This window comes from Physella acuta, unplaced genomic scaffold (assembly GCF_028476545.2).
Source record: "Physella acuta isolate Inbredline_101_S28 unplaced genomic scaffold, ASM2847654v3 ptg000161l, whole genome shotgun sequence".
NCBI lineage: Eukaryota > Metazoa > Mollusca > Gastropoda > Physidae > Physella > Physella acuta.
The window spans coordinates 109,402-127,796 of NW_026731680.1; the positions used below are offsets into that span (position 1 = coordinate 109,402).

The 18,395-nt window shown below is 34.6% G+C and overlaps 1 protein-coding gene across 6 annotated transcripts in view; it reads left to right on the forward strand.

The window, feature by feature from the left end:
* LOC131935831 (paired box protein Pax-6) overlaps nt 1–18,395 on the forward strand; it is a 102,885-nt gene that overhangs the window by 22,321 nt on the left and 62,169 nt on the right. For all 6 annotated transcript variants that reach the window (XM_059292520.1, XM_059292523.1, XM_059292522.1 and 3 more), the window contains exon 3: nt 13,863–13,964. In XM_059292520.1, the coding sequence (XP_059148503.1) occupies nt 13,863–13,964 (102 nt within the window). The remainder of the gene's footprint in view (nt 1–13,862; nt 13,965–18,395) is intronic.

Sequence of the window (18,395 nt, forward strand, 5' to 3'; positions counted from 1 at the left end):
ACTAAGCCACAACTAATCATACATGTGTATATACGTTTAGAAAATACAATTAAAACAAAGGACATACTAATCCGAGAAAAGAAAAAAAACACAACATACGCATTTTGTCATAGTTAGCCCATGTAAGATAGCAACTAGCAACGCTATAAGTTACAAATAATTAATACCATTCACATGTCTTATTGAGTTTATTACCAATTATCACAGACCTATATATATATATATATATATATATATATATATATATATATATATATATATATATATATATATATATATATATGAAGTTTTCCAAACATCGATGTGTTAAAGTCGGTCGAAAGTCGTATTTTACATACTAGCTTAATTTAGGAATATGTTCATTAGTAACTCAAATGTAGGAATATTTCCCATAAAAAGTTAAATGTAGGTGTACGAAAAATCAAATGTTAGAATATGACCCCTACCAACAGTTGCAGGAAGACGACCCCTAATTACCTTAAGTATAGGAATATGACCCCACTAGCTCAAGTGAAGGACTCCTAAACCCCAGCTGTAGGAATGTGATCCTGTTTTCTCAAATATAGAAATATGACCCCTAACGCTCAAGTGTGGGAAAATGACCCATACTACCAAACATTTAAGAAAATGACCCCTACTATCAAACATTTAAGAAAATGACCCCGCTAAAAGAAACTTGGCTAATACTTCCACAAAAGATATATATTTAAAAAAAAAAAAAAAACGACTTCTACTATAGAAGTGCTAGTACTGAGTTATGTCCCTCACCTACACACTACCCAGCATAGGGGAGACAACTATAAAAGAACGATGAATTCATTTATCCTTCGTGTCGTTTATATCACACATTCAACCCTGGCTATTTCACTCTTCCTCAAAATGTTCAATAACCACCCCACCCCCCACCCCCACCCCCAACCCGACCCCCACCCCTTCTTTTTTTCTTTATATAGCTCATACATTTCCAACGGGGGCTAAGTCCCATGTAATGATTGCCTGAGCCGATGCGTAATTAAGATGGCCGTCTCGGCAAGGAAGGTCACGTGGTCCCCGTCTTAAAACTGCTCTGGCCGTCCCCCAGCACCAGAGAGAAAAGTCAAGCTTGTTCTCTCAGAGAAATGACAAGGGCCGCGTTAGTGGATGCCTAATGGGTGGATGGGCTTTACATGTTGCTTGATTCATTTAAACCACAGTCGGTGTTTCTTTCAGACTTTTTTCTCAGGGAGGAGGGGGGGGGGGGGGGCACTTGAAAATTTCTAGGGTGGACGGGACCAAATTTTCCAGGAGGAGGGTGCAGACACTGGAGAAAGTATACATTTTCTATATAAATTATATATCGTTCGGGATGGTGGGGGGGGGGGGGGGGTAGACGTTTTTCGAAGTGGATGCCTGGAAGAAACTCTGACCACAATGAACAAGATTGCGAAGCGTAATAAAATATATCTTTGGTGTAGGTTCTATAACAGTAATGCCTTAAATAATAGAACCTTCTTAAAAAAAGGGGTGTTAGGTAGCTGGTAGTAAAGTATAAACCAATATAACTTGATAATTTTAACGTTAACACTGTACCTAAGCCAAACTCTTACCCAAATCCTAACATAGCACTAATTCTTAATACTAGCTTAACACTAATCCTGATATTTCAATACTATTGACAACCTAACACACCTATTTTTGGAAGAGCCCATTGTCGGATACAAGACAAGCGGAATTTTCCGCTTAGTTTAAAAGAGATTAAATTAGTTATAGAGTCCGTATTATAAATATACTTCAAAACAACCTAATGAAGTCTACTGTTATTAATTTCTCAACAACAATACCCCCTCCCGTCCCTCAGTCCTACGTACCTGTGGCTTTAAATGTTTTTGTGTAGAAGAAGAAAAAAAAAGAGGAATTTATTGAAGTAGAAATTAAGTTTTTGAGCTCTGACTAAAGCTATAAAAAATATACCTCGCTACTAAGTTGGATGGGAATAATAGCGGAAAATAACTGTCTTGATTATTTTGAGAAATATTTCCGATACTTGTGTCCAATAAATAGATATCTAGATCCCTAACGCCGATATACGTCAAATTAGTTAAATGATTATGTAAAATAGACAGCTGAACACAGAAACAGTTTTACAGTGAATAGTTATTTTCAAAAGTTGTCATTTAAAAATAAAAACAAATTAAAAATTAAAAAAATATTATCTTAGAATTAGCAAATTGACTTTTAAAAATTAAATTATTAGTAGTCAAAACGACCCCCCCCCCCCACCACTATATTTCTCAATTTACACCAGAATTGTCTCCCTTCCCTGCTTCTTTCCTCCCATCTTTTCCAATCGACTCAATATTCATACGCCCCATCAAACGGGAATCCCCTGAAAATCTCCTACCTCGCGTGTGACGATAAAACCTTCCTCGTTGAGAAAAAAAGGGCTAGTTTTCTTTTTTGGTATTTATTTTTAGGTGGAGGGGGGGGGGGGGGTCGGATAATTTGGAACGGTTAGTTAAGGGTGGGGATGTAGGAGGGGGGGGGGGTGCTGACCTAAGAGGTGGACAGTGCGGTCAGGACAGCCTTAATGTTGAGCGCTGATTTCAGCGTGTCGTGTGAAATGTGGTCGGTATGCAACCCAATGTATTTCCACACAATACTGTAGCATAGAATTTGGAGTATTATCCTAAAGTAGGAAACGTACCCTCTCACATACACACAGATATATTTTAAAAATATGTTCTATATTGAAAATATATGTACTATTGAAAACCCACCCACCCAAACACACACACACAAACACACACAAATTTTATATATATATATATATATATATATATATATATATATATATATATATATATATATATATATATATATATATATATATATATATATATATATATATATATATATATATATATATGTATATATATATATGTATATATATATGTGTAATACATTTTATATGTCTGCAGTTGCCTGAAGGGACACGCAATCGTTTGAATAGTTATAAATATTTCATCATAAGAATATATCCACGTACATACCCAGCTAACAATGCACATACTACCCTTATAAAAAAACGATGTCATTGTCTGAGAATCGATTACCATTCTGTTCAAACGATGAGCTGGGACAAGATATACGTGTAGTCAGCTTAACCAACACATGTTCTATTGTACACTATACGTATTTTTTATTCATTTTTTTCTTGGGGGGGGGGTATTGTGGCATGTTTTTTTATGCATATGCCATAAAATAGAGCATTCTGTGTTGTAGACTTAGTAATCTTGAACCAAGTCCCGAGACCAAAAAACACAACCGATACCAAATGATTAATTAGGTGTATAACAGTAAATCATGAACGATGTATCATTGTTGTATGTTCGAGTTGTGGTATTCCTATCATACTCGCTCTAGCGATGTATTTACATACATTAGAAAAACCCGAGGCAAAGTATTACTTTGTTTTTACACATACACTTTCTACTTTAGCTGGGGAGGGGTTCAAAGCATAGCTTTGTTACAATAACTTCTTTGTAGTAGTTTGGTTTCTTTCTTGTTTTTTTCAACCTTAAATGAACTCAAAGGTCAAAGTTGGTCATATCTTCTAATATATACTACCATCTCGCCAGAAAATGGTAATTCGAACTTTAAAACGAATATCTAAGTCTTCATATTTTCGACATTTAAAAACATCAAGTTTTAATGTACTACTAATATCAACTTTTAATATACTACTAACATTAACTTTTAATATACTACACGCATCAACTTTTAATACACTACAAGCATTAACTTTTAATATACTAAAAGCATTAACTTTTAATATACTACAAGCATCGATTTTTAATATATTACAAGCATCAACTTTTAATATACTACAAACATCAACTTTTAATATACTACAAGCATTAACTTTTAATATACTACAAGCATCAACTTTTAATATACTACAAACATCAACTTTTAATATACTACAAGCATCAACTTTTAATATACTACAAGTATTAACTTTTAATATACTACAAGCATTAACTTTTAATATACTACAAGCATTAACTTTTAATATACTACAAGCATTAACTAAAATATACTATAAGCATCAACTTTTAATATACTACAAACATCTAACTTTTAAAGTCAATTTTTTTTCCGAATTAAAAACATAAACCTATAATGTCAAAATATATATTTTAAAGTCATATTAATGTCATTAATTTTATTTCGTTTTTATTTTATTAATTAAACAAATCTATGTTAATTACTCCCATTAAAAAAAAATACCTTTTGAATGATAAACATAAAAATAAGTAAACATAAAAAATGGCTTTTAGTTTAAAAATCTTTTCTTTATGTCTTCAATTTTCCTGGCTTCTAAGGATTAAAATAATGCGATCTAAAATAAAAGCAATAAAATATTTCTTAAGCGCCGCTGACGTCATAGAAAACAAAAACAAAAATTGGATTTTCCCAAGAAGCTTTGATTTACGTCAGAAAATGGCCGTTGGTTCAGTGTGAGTCAAGGTAATATTTTGTCATTGACTTAGGGTGTGTCAAGATTAGTTTTTGTCAAAAGCGGTGACTTGTGTGTGTCCTGTTTAATTTTTGTCCACGGTGGTCATTGACTTGAAGTGTGTCAAGATTAGTTTTTTTGTCAACGGCACTCATTGCCAAGTCTAGCTTTGTCAATGGATGTTTGAGTGGGGCAAAGATCATACTGTTTTAACTCGTCGTTTCATGCTACATTTAAGGGATTTGCTTATTGATTGAGGAGCTACAGTACACAGTTAATGGCTCCCCTTTGGGTTTGTGGGTGGGGGGTATAAGGTCTTTGTATGTAAAAGGAGGGGTGAAGTATTGTGGGGGTTGAATTAATTGTGAGTGGAGGGGGGTAGTTTGTCGGGGTTGAGTTAATTGTGAGTGGGGTGTGGGGGGTAGTTTGTGAGGATGGGATACAAGGATTTGTGTAGTTTGATCTCTTTGTGGGATTAGAATTAGTTTGTTAATAGAATAATGGGGCGTAAAGGGGTAGGGCAAGGAAATAGGTAGGCTTTTAAGGGATTAGGATGTATTATTGTCGAAAGATAGGTAGGGGTAATGGGGTGTAAACAGAAAACCGCTGCAACATGTGGGACGTGTGGGTAGCTGAGGTCATTTCGTACACCATCTTTTTTTTATTTACACACGAAATAAAGGAAATTTGTCTTGTATCTCAACTTTATTTCTTAAAAACGAATATTAGAACTAAAGTCCTGAAACTAAATTTTCCCAGACTTTCTGAATAATATACTGTCCTAGGGACGGTAGAAAGCTAGACTGCCAACCCGAGAGTCTCGAGTTCGAATCCAGGTTCAAATCAGTGGAACGTCCCAGAGTCCACTCAGCTCTGGAGGGTATCTAACTTACGTTAGGTAAACAAAAGCGACTGGGCTTAGTACTGACCACACTATCCCTTCATATGCCGTGGTCAACGAATCAACTCTACATCATCTGCCCCATATGTCTTGGGTACGAACGGAATGAAGAAGAAGAAGAGGAATACTCTCCTACATTATTAATTAATAAAAGTGCTCGAAAAACACAACGTTATATCTGTAAAAAAATCTCTTTCTCACCTTATATATATATGCCTTATTCTTACATTTAGAATTTTCCACTCTTTCTTTCCAAATAATTGATCGACCGGCTGGCCTAGAACTTAAGCCCAACACAACGCCAATAATTACTAAGGTTCTATTCTTGTAGAAGTCTGACTACCTACCCTCCAAATGAAATATTTGTTTCGTTTTAATTTTATTTTTGTTACTAAATGTTTATCTATTAAAGTGAATTATAATTTTAAATTTCCATACAATTATTGCTAAAATATTTTTAAAGCACGTTGTTCACAGATTCCATCAGGGTGTTCAAAATAACGCGCGTGAGAACCGCTCTTAAGGTAGTTACTCAATGACACTGTTCGCTGGTAATTATTGCGTACTCAGAAGACAGTTTAGAGAGTAGCATATTTAACCTTGGCAGCGACTTGCCTACCTGATCGAGGCTGTAATTTGTAGAGTATGGTCGGTATGTTTCTGTCAGTCGTAACCCGGTAATCGAACATAAACCATCGCTGGTAACAAAACATCAGGTGTAAAGAGAAGTTATCTTATCTGTCACATAACTTAATCTAAGCCCTAGCACTAAAATGAGTCCTACGCTCTAACTTTTACTTAATTCTGACCCTAAACTCTAGTCAACATTGTAATATGTTGTTTTACCCTAAAGCTAACTATAAGGTTTGAACTTAGTCTTAACTCGGGACCTAATTCCAGCTCTAACCTTAGCAGAGTTTCTTCCAGGCGTTTCTTCCAGTTTCTTCCCCCGAAGAAAGTCTACAACCTCCCCCTCCCCGAACGAAATGGAATTTATATTGAAAACTTTTACCAGTGTCTGCCCCCCCCCCCCCCGGAAATATCAAGTTCTCCCCCTGAGAAAAAAGTCTGGAAGAAACACTGAACCTTAGTTTAGTCGAACATTAACCCTGATCCTTATTCTACTTGGCTACAACAGTTCATCTAAAGCGGTGCGGCTAATTAAAAGCTACTCAGACTTGTATATTAATTTAAAAAAATGATCAAAAGTTTAATAGAGTAAATAATTTGATTGAATTTTTTTCCCCTCCTTTTTAATAAATTACACGAAAAGAAACATTAAAATTAAAATAGCATCTAAGTGAGGTATAATAAAAATAAACCACAGTCTAATCAAGGATAAAAAAACACTGAAATTTTATACCTTTTTTTTCAAAAATTTAAACCCGTCATCTTAAAAGTAAAACGCTAACAATTTTACTATTTGCTATTATTTTTTAATATAAATAACTGTCCATCCGTCGACTTCATTTTCTATTTCCATTTTCCTTATAATATCACTTTGCTCATTTGTTTGGTTCACACTCATCCGCCTCTACCCCCCCCCCCCTCCCCCACCCTTTACGCCCTATCTTTAAAAAAAAACCTTACTGACGTATTCAGAACACACGAAAGCAATCAACATTAATATCCGATTTCACTCATTCTGGGTTGTAAAATTACGATTTCAATTTGGCGCAGACATTACAAAAACAAAACGCAGCAAAAGAAAATCAACGAAAGAAAAAGAACGAGGGAATTTAAAAAAAAAATAAAAAAGAAGGGCAAAATGTCTTAGTTCAGAAATTAGATTTATTCCTCAGAAAATAAATTATTTCCATTTTACTTGCCTTCTATAAAAATTAAATGCACACTCGTTGAGATGATATTGTAACGATCTCTCTATATAATATAGACTTAAATGTTGTTGTAGAATGTAGATTAAGGCTATATATACAACTAGCCAGCTGTTTTAATAGAAAATTTATACTAATAACGTTCTATAATTAGGATTGTGTTTGTTGAGCGATTCGCTATACAAGGTAAACAACTTAAACACTTAAACTCAAGGTAAACAACTTAAACACTTAAACACAAGGTAAACAACTTAAACACTTAAACATTTAAACACAATGTAAACAACTTAAACACTTGAACACAAGGTAAACACTTGAAACTCCAAGATCAGTTCTAGCATTTGTTCAAGACTATCAGAAAACATGGAGCCAATGGCCTACCTAGTGCATAACATTTAAACACGTAATACATAATTTTATTGTGTTGAGGTGATACTGTACAAAATATTGCAATTAAAGAACGAAGAAGAAGAAGACTGGGATGACACAGCTTGTTTAAATTGTAAAACAAGAAATGATAAATTTAATTAACAAACAGTTGAAATGTTTATCTAAGAAATCTTGGTCGATTCAAAAACGTTGGACAGTCAGACTTATCCTTAATTCCAAGCAAACACTAAAAACTTAATAACCTACACACAAGGCAATCTTCTTCGTATCACGCAGTGTACTATTTGAAGGAATTTCATCAAGCATAATTAAGCATTACTAGCCATATGGGCCATTGACTCCGATTTCAGCCTTCGTCTCTTTCTAAATTTGCTTCGATAATCTTTGTCCGACTTCAAACAAATTACAAGGCAGCAGTTGTTTTTTTTAAAGTTTGCTTTCTTAGATAGGTTGCTGTCTCCAGCTAACAAGCCTCAAATACATGGAGTCCGAACTTGGGTCTTTTGGAGTTAACAATCACGCGCTATCCTGTCCGACCACGCCGACTACACTAACGATCTTATCCGTAAGAACAGACAAATATGTTAAACATCAAGACCATGTCATCACATTTGATCGGGCTAACCTTTTGACCAAATCTGAAATCTAAAAACCAAAATCTCAATAGTAAAAATAAAAAGCCTGATCCATTTTCACTTAGGTACAATACTTAACCCAGGGAAAAAGGAGGGTGGGCCGACCAAGGAAGACATGGAGAAGAACGGTTGAAGAAGAGGCGAAAACAGCTGGGCACACATGGGCACAGATAAAGGGGGCAGCCCAAAACCGAGTCCGATGGAGATGTGTGGTTGCAGCTCTTTGCTCCCCAGGGGCCACAAATGAATGATGAAGACAATACTTAACAAAACTTAAACAGTTTTAGGTTAAATTCTCGTCTTTTCTTCAAAAATTATCTTAATATATTTACACGCCTAAGTCAACTCGCATCATTAAAAAATGTATTGTACATCGAAGGTTCTTAAACCCTAGCAACAAGACCCCTAAACCCAACACCAACAACAAACTCACGCCACATTCGCCTTAACAAAGACCCTAATCTCGTACGTTATCGTAGCCACGAGACTTACGAACTCCAAACACCCTCAGCTAAAATCAATACCCGGCACATCGATACAAAACTCCAATCGCGGAAATAAAATATTTTAAACAATCCAGAACTTAATCCTATCAAGAACAGACTTTGATTCTGGTAGTTAGGGAAAATAAATCCCACCTTAACTTTACTAAGATAACGGTCAAATTAAGTGAATACCACCACTCGAAGTTTCCTTAAGCTGGTTCATGCCCAAGTACAAGTGGCTATTTTATACCCGGCTCCCCGCATTAGTGGCTTGACTCATGCCCTTAAGTATCGATGGGAAATTTTAATTTGAATAATGTATTCTCGATAGCACTGCATGGATTAATTAATTAACTTTATTGCCGCGCCAATCTGATTAGCGATTAGAAGTCTTTAAAAAGTACTTCGTTTTTTTTAATATTTAATAGTTTTCATAATCATTTCGGGTATTTTTCTAATGTTTATTCCCAGTTAAATTTAAATTGTTCTTAACTACCCCCCTCCCACACCATAAACATCGTTTTTTTTTAAGTTGTGTTTTACAGTTATTACAGTAAAGATTACATAACACTTAACCTGATCCATAACAAAGAGAGACGGTACAAGACAAGTACTCACCAAGACCCGCACACACATCGGCAGACGACAGACCAGGGACTGACCTGGTACAAACTTTCTCACACTTTCCCCGCAGACTTCGTGGCCGAGAACAGGTCGCGGACAGGACTTGTACCTGTGTACCTACTCCATCTTACCTGACAATCACATGGGGTCAGGAACTCGACTAGCCCAGGTTGTCCTAACATTTACCTGAAGAATGGGATCAGCTTCACTAACACAACAATCTGTCGTAAAGACAAAATGTATTTCAATATATTATTTATTTCACCTAAAATACATTCAGCATGATCTGAAATATACATACGTATACACAGAGTTATTTATTATTACTTTCCAAAATCTCTTTAAAAATATCTTAATTGTAAGTGTAATCTTTAAAATGTATCTTAACTTAAAGAGATATCATTAAATTTCCCGAATTTAAAAAAAAATATTACCGCTTTTTTTTAAGGCGGCTTGGTAAAGAACTAAACGCACTATCCTTATTTATATGCCGAGACCATATATACACATAAACTCTTCTTCATCTACCCAACTGACAGCTTTGTTCAAAAGGCTAAGAAATACAGTTTAAGAATAACTTGAACAAAATTAGTCCACAAATATTTAGCGGTACACAAACGACACTTGACTTAACTGTACTGGAATGGTATGTATAGGTGGACGAGTAATATTGGATGTATGTACGGACTTTTTATTTATTACAATTTGAAATTAAAATCTGGATAAAATCCACACCAAACAACAAACGCTCTCATGGCATAAAGCTACTAACCCACCTTGAATTCACGTCCAACCAAATGATTTTTGGTGACCCAATACAAAAAGTAAAAAAAAAAAAAAAAAAAAAAAAAAAAAAAAAAAAAAAAAAAAAAAAAATACCAAAACAAAATAACAAAAGAAAATACCAAAACAAAATAACAAAAGAAAATACCAAAACAAAATAACAAAACAAAATACCAAAACAAAATACCAAAACAAAATACAAAAAAAATACAAAAAAAAAATAATACAAACAATAGAACATAAAAAAAAAATTACTAAAATACCAACGACAAAAAATTCCAAAAAAAAAAAAAAAGAAAAAAAAGAAAAAAAAAGCAGGAACAAGTTCAGGATGTTAGGTGTTAGAAAAGACGTCACGTGATGAGGTTTAGTTTAGCAGACGATGGTTGAGACCGAGTGATTTGCACGTAGTCGCACCGGTTGTCACTTCTCCAATGGTCTCACTGGTGAGACAGTGCAGGTAGGATTTGTTAGGGGATAGTCTCACTTTTACGGGAGCATTCTGTGATAGTCTCACTTTTACTGGAGAATTCTGTGATGGTCTCATTTTACTGGAGGGTTTTATGTGACAGTCTCACTTTCACTGAAGAATTCTGGAGTGGTCTGGTTTTTAATGATTTTATGTGAGTCTCATTTAGTGGAATTTTAAGCGATTGTTTTACTATTTAGATTTTTTTTTCTGAAATCTCACAATTTTATGAGTTTATTTGTGGTTTCACTTTTATTGCAGATAATCTTACTTTTATGTTTATTTTTTATTTTTATGCGTGTCGTTTTTGTGATGGTCTAATTATATTAAGTGGTTAATAATGTGATAAATTAATTTTTTGTGGTGTCTCATAATGTCTCACAATTATGTGCGATTTCGTAGATTCATGATTATATGTGATTTGGTGGTCTCCCATTTATATCCGGGTTTATTGTCTCCCTTCTATATGTGGTTGAATGATCTCCCTTTTAGCTGTCGTGTTGTGGTCTCAACTTCGAAGATTTTGTATAGCGGTTTATCCGTTATGCGTCCGGTGTAATAGTTCTAATTTCTGACTGCAATATACTTGGTGATAAGTTCACTTGTGCAGACATGGAACCACATTTTGTATCACATTCACAGAATGTGTGAACTACGACAGTCACATGTATCATTCAGAGACAAACACGATATAGTTCACATTCTACTTCACAACTACTCTCTCTTGAATTATAACTAATTTGTTTTACGTATCTATTACCTTTCCGCAGTGTTCGCTTTTGTTTACGCTTAAAACTATCCAACATTTAAACTAGTATCAGCTAGTGGTTTTGACATTTTAATTCTTAATTTCTCTAGTATAATAAGTTAGTATGGATTAAAAGTACCATTATCCTAATAATTAAATTATCAATTAATTAATGTATTAATTACGTTATTTTTCAACAGATGCGATTAGTTTCGAATGGGAGAGAGTATGCAGATTAGGTTTTGAGATTTTCGCTTACGTTGCTTTGCTACATTTTGACAATTTATTTATTTTTGTTGAGATACGTTTCAAAGGTTATCCTAGGAGTTTGTTTTAATTGATCTTTTGTTAAAATTATAACTGTGTAAGCTGCTGGAACCCTTTTTCCTTCAATTCTTTTTCTCGATCTTAAGTGTACATCAATGCTCTTATCGGTGTAATCTATATATATAATTCTCTTCTGGGAAACAAGCTGCAAACGCGCTCCCTACCATCCCCACCCCTACATGGTCTTAGTGAGCTGTGTTCACTCTAAATGTTTACAAACAGATCCGGGTTAAGTGACGTTTATTAGGGGCAGATAATTTAGTTTGAAATGATTTTAAACTTAAGGGGGGGGGTAACTAAGTGGAGTTTACTTTAACGGAGGGGGGGGGGGGGTAAGGAGGGGGGGGGGGGTTATCGTCCTTAACGAGCTACTTATAGTGTTTGAAAGAAATATTTTCAGTGGCAGTGTTGGTAATGTCGAATTCACAAATTATGAATAACTGAAAAGTAGAAAAAACAACAACTAAATAGAGGCGTATGATATGCCGCGGGTCGGCTCGTATTATTAAAAACAACAACAACAAAAAAAAAAAACAAAAAAAAACCAACAGGAAACTGAATCTGAGCATGCGCGGGCAGTTAGAAGACACAACGGTCGCCGCACCATTGACCCGGATTTAGCGCAACAGCTGTCACGTGCACAGCTTAACATATTTTTAATGCGGGGAAAATTTAAATATTTTGTTTTCTATACCCCCTTACCCCCCCCCCCCCCCCCGCTGTTTCTTGTGACAGACACACATCTTTAATATTCTTCCATCGATTCTTAAGGGAAATTTTTTTTAAAGCCATTTGTTCCTTAATAGTTGATTTAATCTAAAGCATGTTTAACGGACGAATGGATATGTTGTACATATGTAACTACCATATATATGCAGGAAAGAAGCTGGCATTGATTTCAAATAAAACTAAGTGGTAATTTATGCTAAAATTTCGTTTGGCTAAGGCGATAATCTCCTTATTACCTCTTATATTTTACCTCATCTTTTAAGCTTGATACTTAGGTCACGTGAGCCGATGCGATAATGTATGAGTCTCCGAAAATTAATTCCTCTTCAGTTAACTACACTGCTTAGAATATTGCGACTGAGTAGTAAAAAGGGGGTGTGGGGTCTGTTTGGGGTGACACTTAAAATAAATATAACATGAGAAGCTAAAAACTACAGGTAAATGACACTATAAAGTTTTTTAGCAAACCATTGGTGATATGTAAAAATGTAATATTAGCAAAACATTTTATGCAGGATATTTGGAATGGGGAGCAATGAAACTCCAAAGATAAACGATTTTTAAATTACATAATTTGATTAAATGTCATTTGTAGACGTTTTTCCTTTCTTCTGTTACTCCAAGACTTCACGCCGATCAAACACGAATCCTGCTAAAATGTCAAAATTTCAAATATTTCATTTCTTTTGTTTTCAACAGAGCATCATACAAATAAAAAAATTCTAGAAGAGAATCACAGAAATTCCTCTAACCCAACAATCTTTCCTTTATTTCCTCTCACCCAACAATCTTACCTTTATTTCCAGAAGAGGACCACAGCCATTCCTCTCACCCAACAATCTTACCTTTATTTCCTCTCACCCAACAATCTTACCTTTATTTCCTCTCAACCAACAATCTTACCTTTATTTCCTCTCAACCAACAATCTTACCTTTATTTCCTCTCAACCAACAATCTTACCTTTATTTCCAGAAGAGGACCACAGCCATTCCTCTCACCCAACAATCTTACCTTTATTTCCTCTCAACCAACAATCTTACCTTTATTTCCAGAAGAGGACCACAGCCATTCCTCTCACCCAACAATCTTACCTTTATTTCCTCTCATACAACAATCTTACCTTTATATTCTCTCACCCAACAATCTTACCTTTATTTCCTCTCACCCAACAATCTTACCTTTATTTCCAGAAGAGGACCACAGCCATTCCTCTCACCCAACAATCTTACCTTTATATTCTCTCACCCAACAATCTTACCTTTATATTCTCTCACCCAACAATCTTACCTTTATTTCCAGAAGAGGACCACAGCCATTCCTCTCACCCAACAATCTTACCTTTATATTCTCTCACCCAACAATCTTACCTTTATATTCTCTCACCCAACAATCTTACCTTTATATTCTCTCACCCAACAATCTTACCTTTATTTCCAGAAGAGGACCACAGCCATTCCTCTCACACTAACTCACCCAACAGTCAAAGTCCGGACACTGCAGGCAGTGCCAACGCTGCCAAAAAACCAACAAGAAAGCGAGGTAAGACTCTCCTTCCCCATGAATCTTGTCGCCATTCTTCATTCCAATGCATCTTGTCGCCATTCTTCATTCCAATGAATCTTGTAGCTATTCTTCCTCTCAATGAATGTTGCTTTTCCTTTTCATTAAAAATCTCGCCTTTTCTTTTTACTACTATTAATCTTGCTGTTTTCCTACAATGAATCTTGATGTTTTCTTACAATAAATCTTTCTGTTTTTCTTCTTGCCAATGAATCTTATAATTTCTTCATCCCAGTCATTAACATTGTTGTCTTTTTTCCTTATATGTGTTCCCTCTTATACGACTTTACATAATGGATAACGAAAATATTTATTAAGCAGTATCGGCGAAAACAATGGGCTAAGTTGGCTTATGTTGATATGACCCATATAGGAAATTAGGGATTTGTTCATGTTTATTTCTTAAAAAACTTATGCAAGCTTCAAACAGAAATATATATTTTTTTCAATATGCAGTTAATCAACGAAGTTCCCTACAATCTGAGTACCCGTATAATACTCGATTTAAAATCTTTTTAAAATATCGTAAAGGCAAGTCGTATAAAATACAAGATGAAAACTTTTCAAGGTTATACATAAGGAAAAGTTCCCTAAAATCTGACTGCCCTCATAATACGCGATTTAAAATATTTTCAATATATCGTAAAAGCAAGTCGTATAAAATACAAGATGAAAACTTTACAAGGTTAGACATAAGGAAAAGTTCCCTAAAATCTGACTGCCCTCTTAATACGCGATTTAAAACTCTTTTCAAAATATCGTAAAACCAAGTCTTATAAAATACAAGATGAAAATTTTTCAAGGTTAGACACAAGGAAAATAAATTTTTTCCACATTAACGTTGAATTTGAGCGAATTATGTTCATACACATGAATGGATTTTTAAAACATTTCTTTTTTGATAAATCATGTTCATGAAGTTTACCTTGCAACTTCGTTCCATAATTGATAACTGATGCATGGAACAAAGTAGTATAACCAATGTGCAACATTTGGTGGTGACATAAAATCTTGTGCGGGGTGTATTGATATTCCAATCAGCGGACGAACAGGACCACGCCAGCCCGCTAGATGGCGTTGGTGTCTTGGGTAGTCTATGTAAAGCTTTTTATCAGATGAGCCTGTCTCCCATTGACAGTGATGTTTGTGTGTAAAGCAAATGTTTGTTTATGTAAACATTGAAAAAGTGAATGCTCGAGACTGAGCAAAATGACGCTCGATTCTTGATGCCTTGCGAGCCAATGGGTGTTGAGAGATGATGATGATGATGGTGATAATAAAGATGATGTTGAAATAAAAAAAAATGAAAAAAGCAACAGAAAAATATTTAAAAATACATCCGAAAAATGAATTAAAATGAGTTGCACAAAATAAAACTCACCCAACCACTGGCGACGACGTGGTCGAGCGAGAGAACATATGTTTGCTAATCCAAATGTCCCAAGTTCGTACCCCGGACTAAAGAGTGAACAAAAGAACTCTAAAATTAAACAACTGCCGCAATTCTTCAGACTGCATTTTGGTTGGTCTAAGTTGAATAAGACTTCGTTAATTACATTCGGCAAATATCGGTAACGTATTGAATGCACACGACAAACGCCACAAGAAAAGCCACGGACACGCTTAGTGTGAGTGACCGATAACAGATCTCGCACAACAACAACAACAACAGCAACAACAACAGCAACAGCAACAAAAGCAGCAGCAACAAAAGCAACAGCAACAACAACAATAGATTGTTAAATAATTTATTTCATTGTCCACCCCTTAGTGTAGGTCTGTGTTGTGAATGTGAATAGTTAAAAGGATTTTTCCTTCTAGTTTATTTAAGCTTAACACAAAATGTCTCTTAAACGTAAACACGTTCTAATACAGTGAAACACAAAAAAGTCTATTAAAAATAAACACATCTTATTAAAGTTGAACACCATCTATTAAAGATATTAAACGAAGCATCTGTAATAATGCGCCTTTTTAAATAAGAAAAATGTTCATGATGTATCACAAACAAAAGAACTCATGTATGACGCAAACTAATTTGCAAAGTTTTAAAAATATGTTTCATGATGTATGTATGGCTTTATGACTAAAGCATAATTACATTCTAAAAAACAATTAAATCTAATGTGCAGATGTATCATTTTGGCTGCTATTTCATGACTAAAATTGTTTTCCATTCTAAACCAAAGCTTAAAATAAAATAGTTCATTAGCTTGGTGCAAACAGCCGTTTCCATTCCGTTACAAATAAAATAGTTCTTCAATTTCCAAAGTTCGAAAGTTTATACATGTATGCTTTGTATTTATTCAGTTAAATAAAAATAAAAGTTTGCTTTCTAGTATACAATTAAACTGTCGCAAAATATATTTTATATTCTGCACATGGGGCTAATTAAATATTAATTACTGTGACACTAAATAACAACAGGAAATAGTGTAATGTAGTGTAGCGTTAAAACATTGTAACACATGCTAAGATACAGATCTTTGTACAGTTTCTCTGACGTTTAATTATCCGAGGTCGTTGTATACGTAATTGCACGAATCGTGGTGTTGTTGTATTGATTGTGAACTGTCGTTAATAATAAACTTTGACGTTTTACTATTTCAAACTAAGTGTGTGTTTGTGTGCGTGTGTTTAGGGGCATGGTTTCTTTCAGACTTTTTTCTCCGTGGGGGAGGGGGGGGATAGGGAATTTCTGGGAGGTCTAACACTATATTATCCGTATAAATTATATGTATTGTTTTCGTCCGGGGGAAGGGGTGGGGCAAGGGGTATGACGTTCTACGGTGGAGGGGGCAAAAGTGTAGGTTGAGTTAGTTGGTTACAGACTATCTAATTAATTAATAATAATTACTGTACTATGTAATTTAATAACATTAATGCAATTTAAATTTAAAAAAAAAATATTGTGCTATGTAATCTAATATCATGGCTGAAATGTAAAAAAGTAAATTAAATTTAACAAAGCTTATTGTACTTTGTAATCTAATATCATCACTGAAATAAAAAAAAATAACATTGCTTATTGTACTATGTAATGTAATAACAACACCCTAATTTATACAAAAATAAAATTATGTACACATAAAAAGAATATTATGATATGTATTCTATTATCATCACTGAAAGGTAAAAAAAAAATTAAATTAACAAAACTTAATGTACTATGTAATGTGAAAACATCACTCTAATTTATACAAAAATAAAATTATGTACAAATTTAAAAAAAAAAGGAAGCGCGACGTTTAAAATTGGAGTAGAAAATTTATAGCCTACTGCTAGGTGACATATTCGCTTTATCACTGCTACACACCTGGCCTTATCTCGTGTCATAAGTTACCTGACTCGCGACATTCTTAATTGCTTGTGTTATGTAACTAATTAAACATAATTAATGCATTGAAATCACGATTAAAATGCCATGTTATTTTTTTTTTGCTAATACTATGCGCTGTTTTGTGTTTTGCTTGCTTAGCATTGCATAACTCGTACCTAAATAGCGGTGGTTTAGCAAGGCAACATGATGCGAATATACATACTACTTTTTCTGATGGTGGTGGGGGGGGGGGGGGGAGAGGATTGAGTTGCTTATTCATTTTGGTGTGTGAGTTTTGTAGTTGACATGATTCATAGAAAGGATTTTAAGTCTGGTATTGTAAGGATTAAGATTGTTTTTGAGTTAAAGATAATGTTTTGATTTCCAACTTTTGACGTTTCACGTATTAGAATTCTTGTTGCTTTGACTCCAAACCTATGGCTATTAATTCCATATCATGCATTAGAATTCCTCAATCGAAGATTCGTAAAACCTTGTTAAATAGATTTCACTAGTGAATTCTCAACGCCTTGTATGGTTAGCTTGGCGAGCTAATACTTGCATTCTTTTAATTGTAACGTCAATGTTTAACCCACTGCTGGGCTTAGAGTTGCCACTGTAAGGATGAAATAGATTTCGCATGCTTTGAGTTTATTCGTTAAAGATTAAGTTAGAAAGTGGAGTACAAGTTAGAGAGATTTGTACACAAGTTCTAAAACGTGTTACCTCCCTCTACAGCCTGTCAGCTTAGCTTATCTCCCCATGTGAGATCACTCGGTTCATTAGATCGACGGTTTTTTGAAGACCGGCGATTGTAATCCTAACCTCCATTTATTTCAACGATGACAAATAGCGCGTGACTTAAACGAACACCGGGACCTAATTAAGTCCTTAAAACCCTGATCCTACCCGTTTTTTTTTTGGACATGACCGTGAACGGGTACTTAAGCAGGTCTAATTGTTCCCCCTGCTTAGATCTGTTACTAAGCCGGTTCGTTTAGCGGGCAGACCGGCCACCCCATTTACATGTTTTTATCTTGATCTGGTTACATTGTGCTTCTTGTTCGCTTAACATACACAATAGGCTTTAA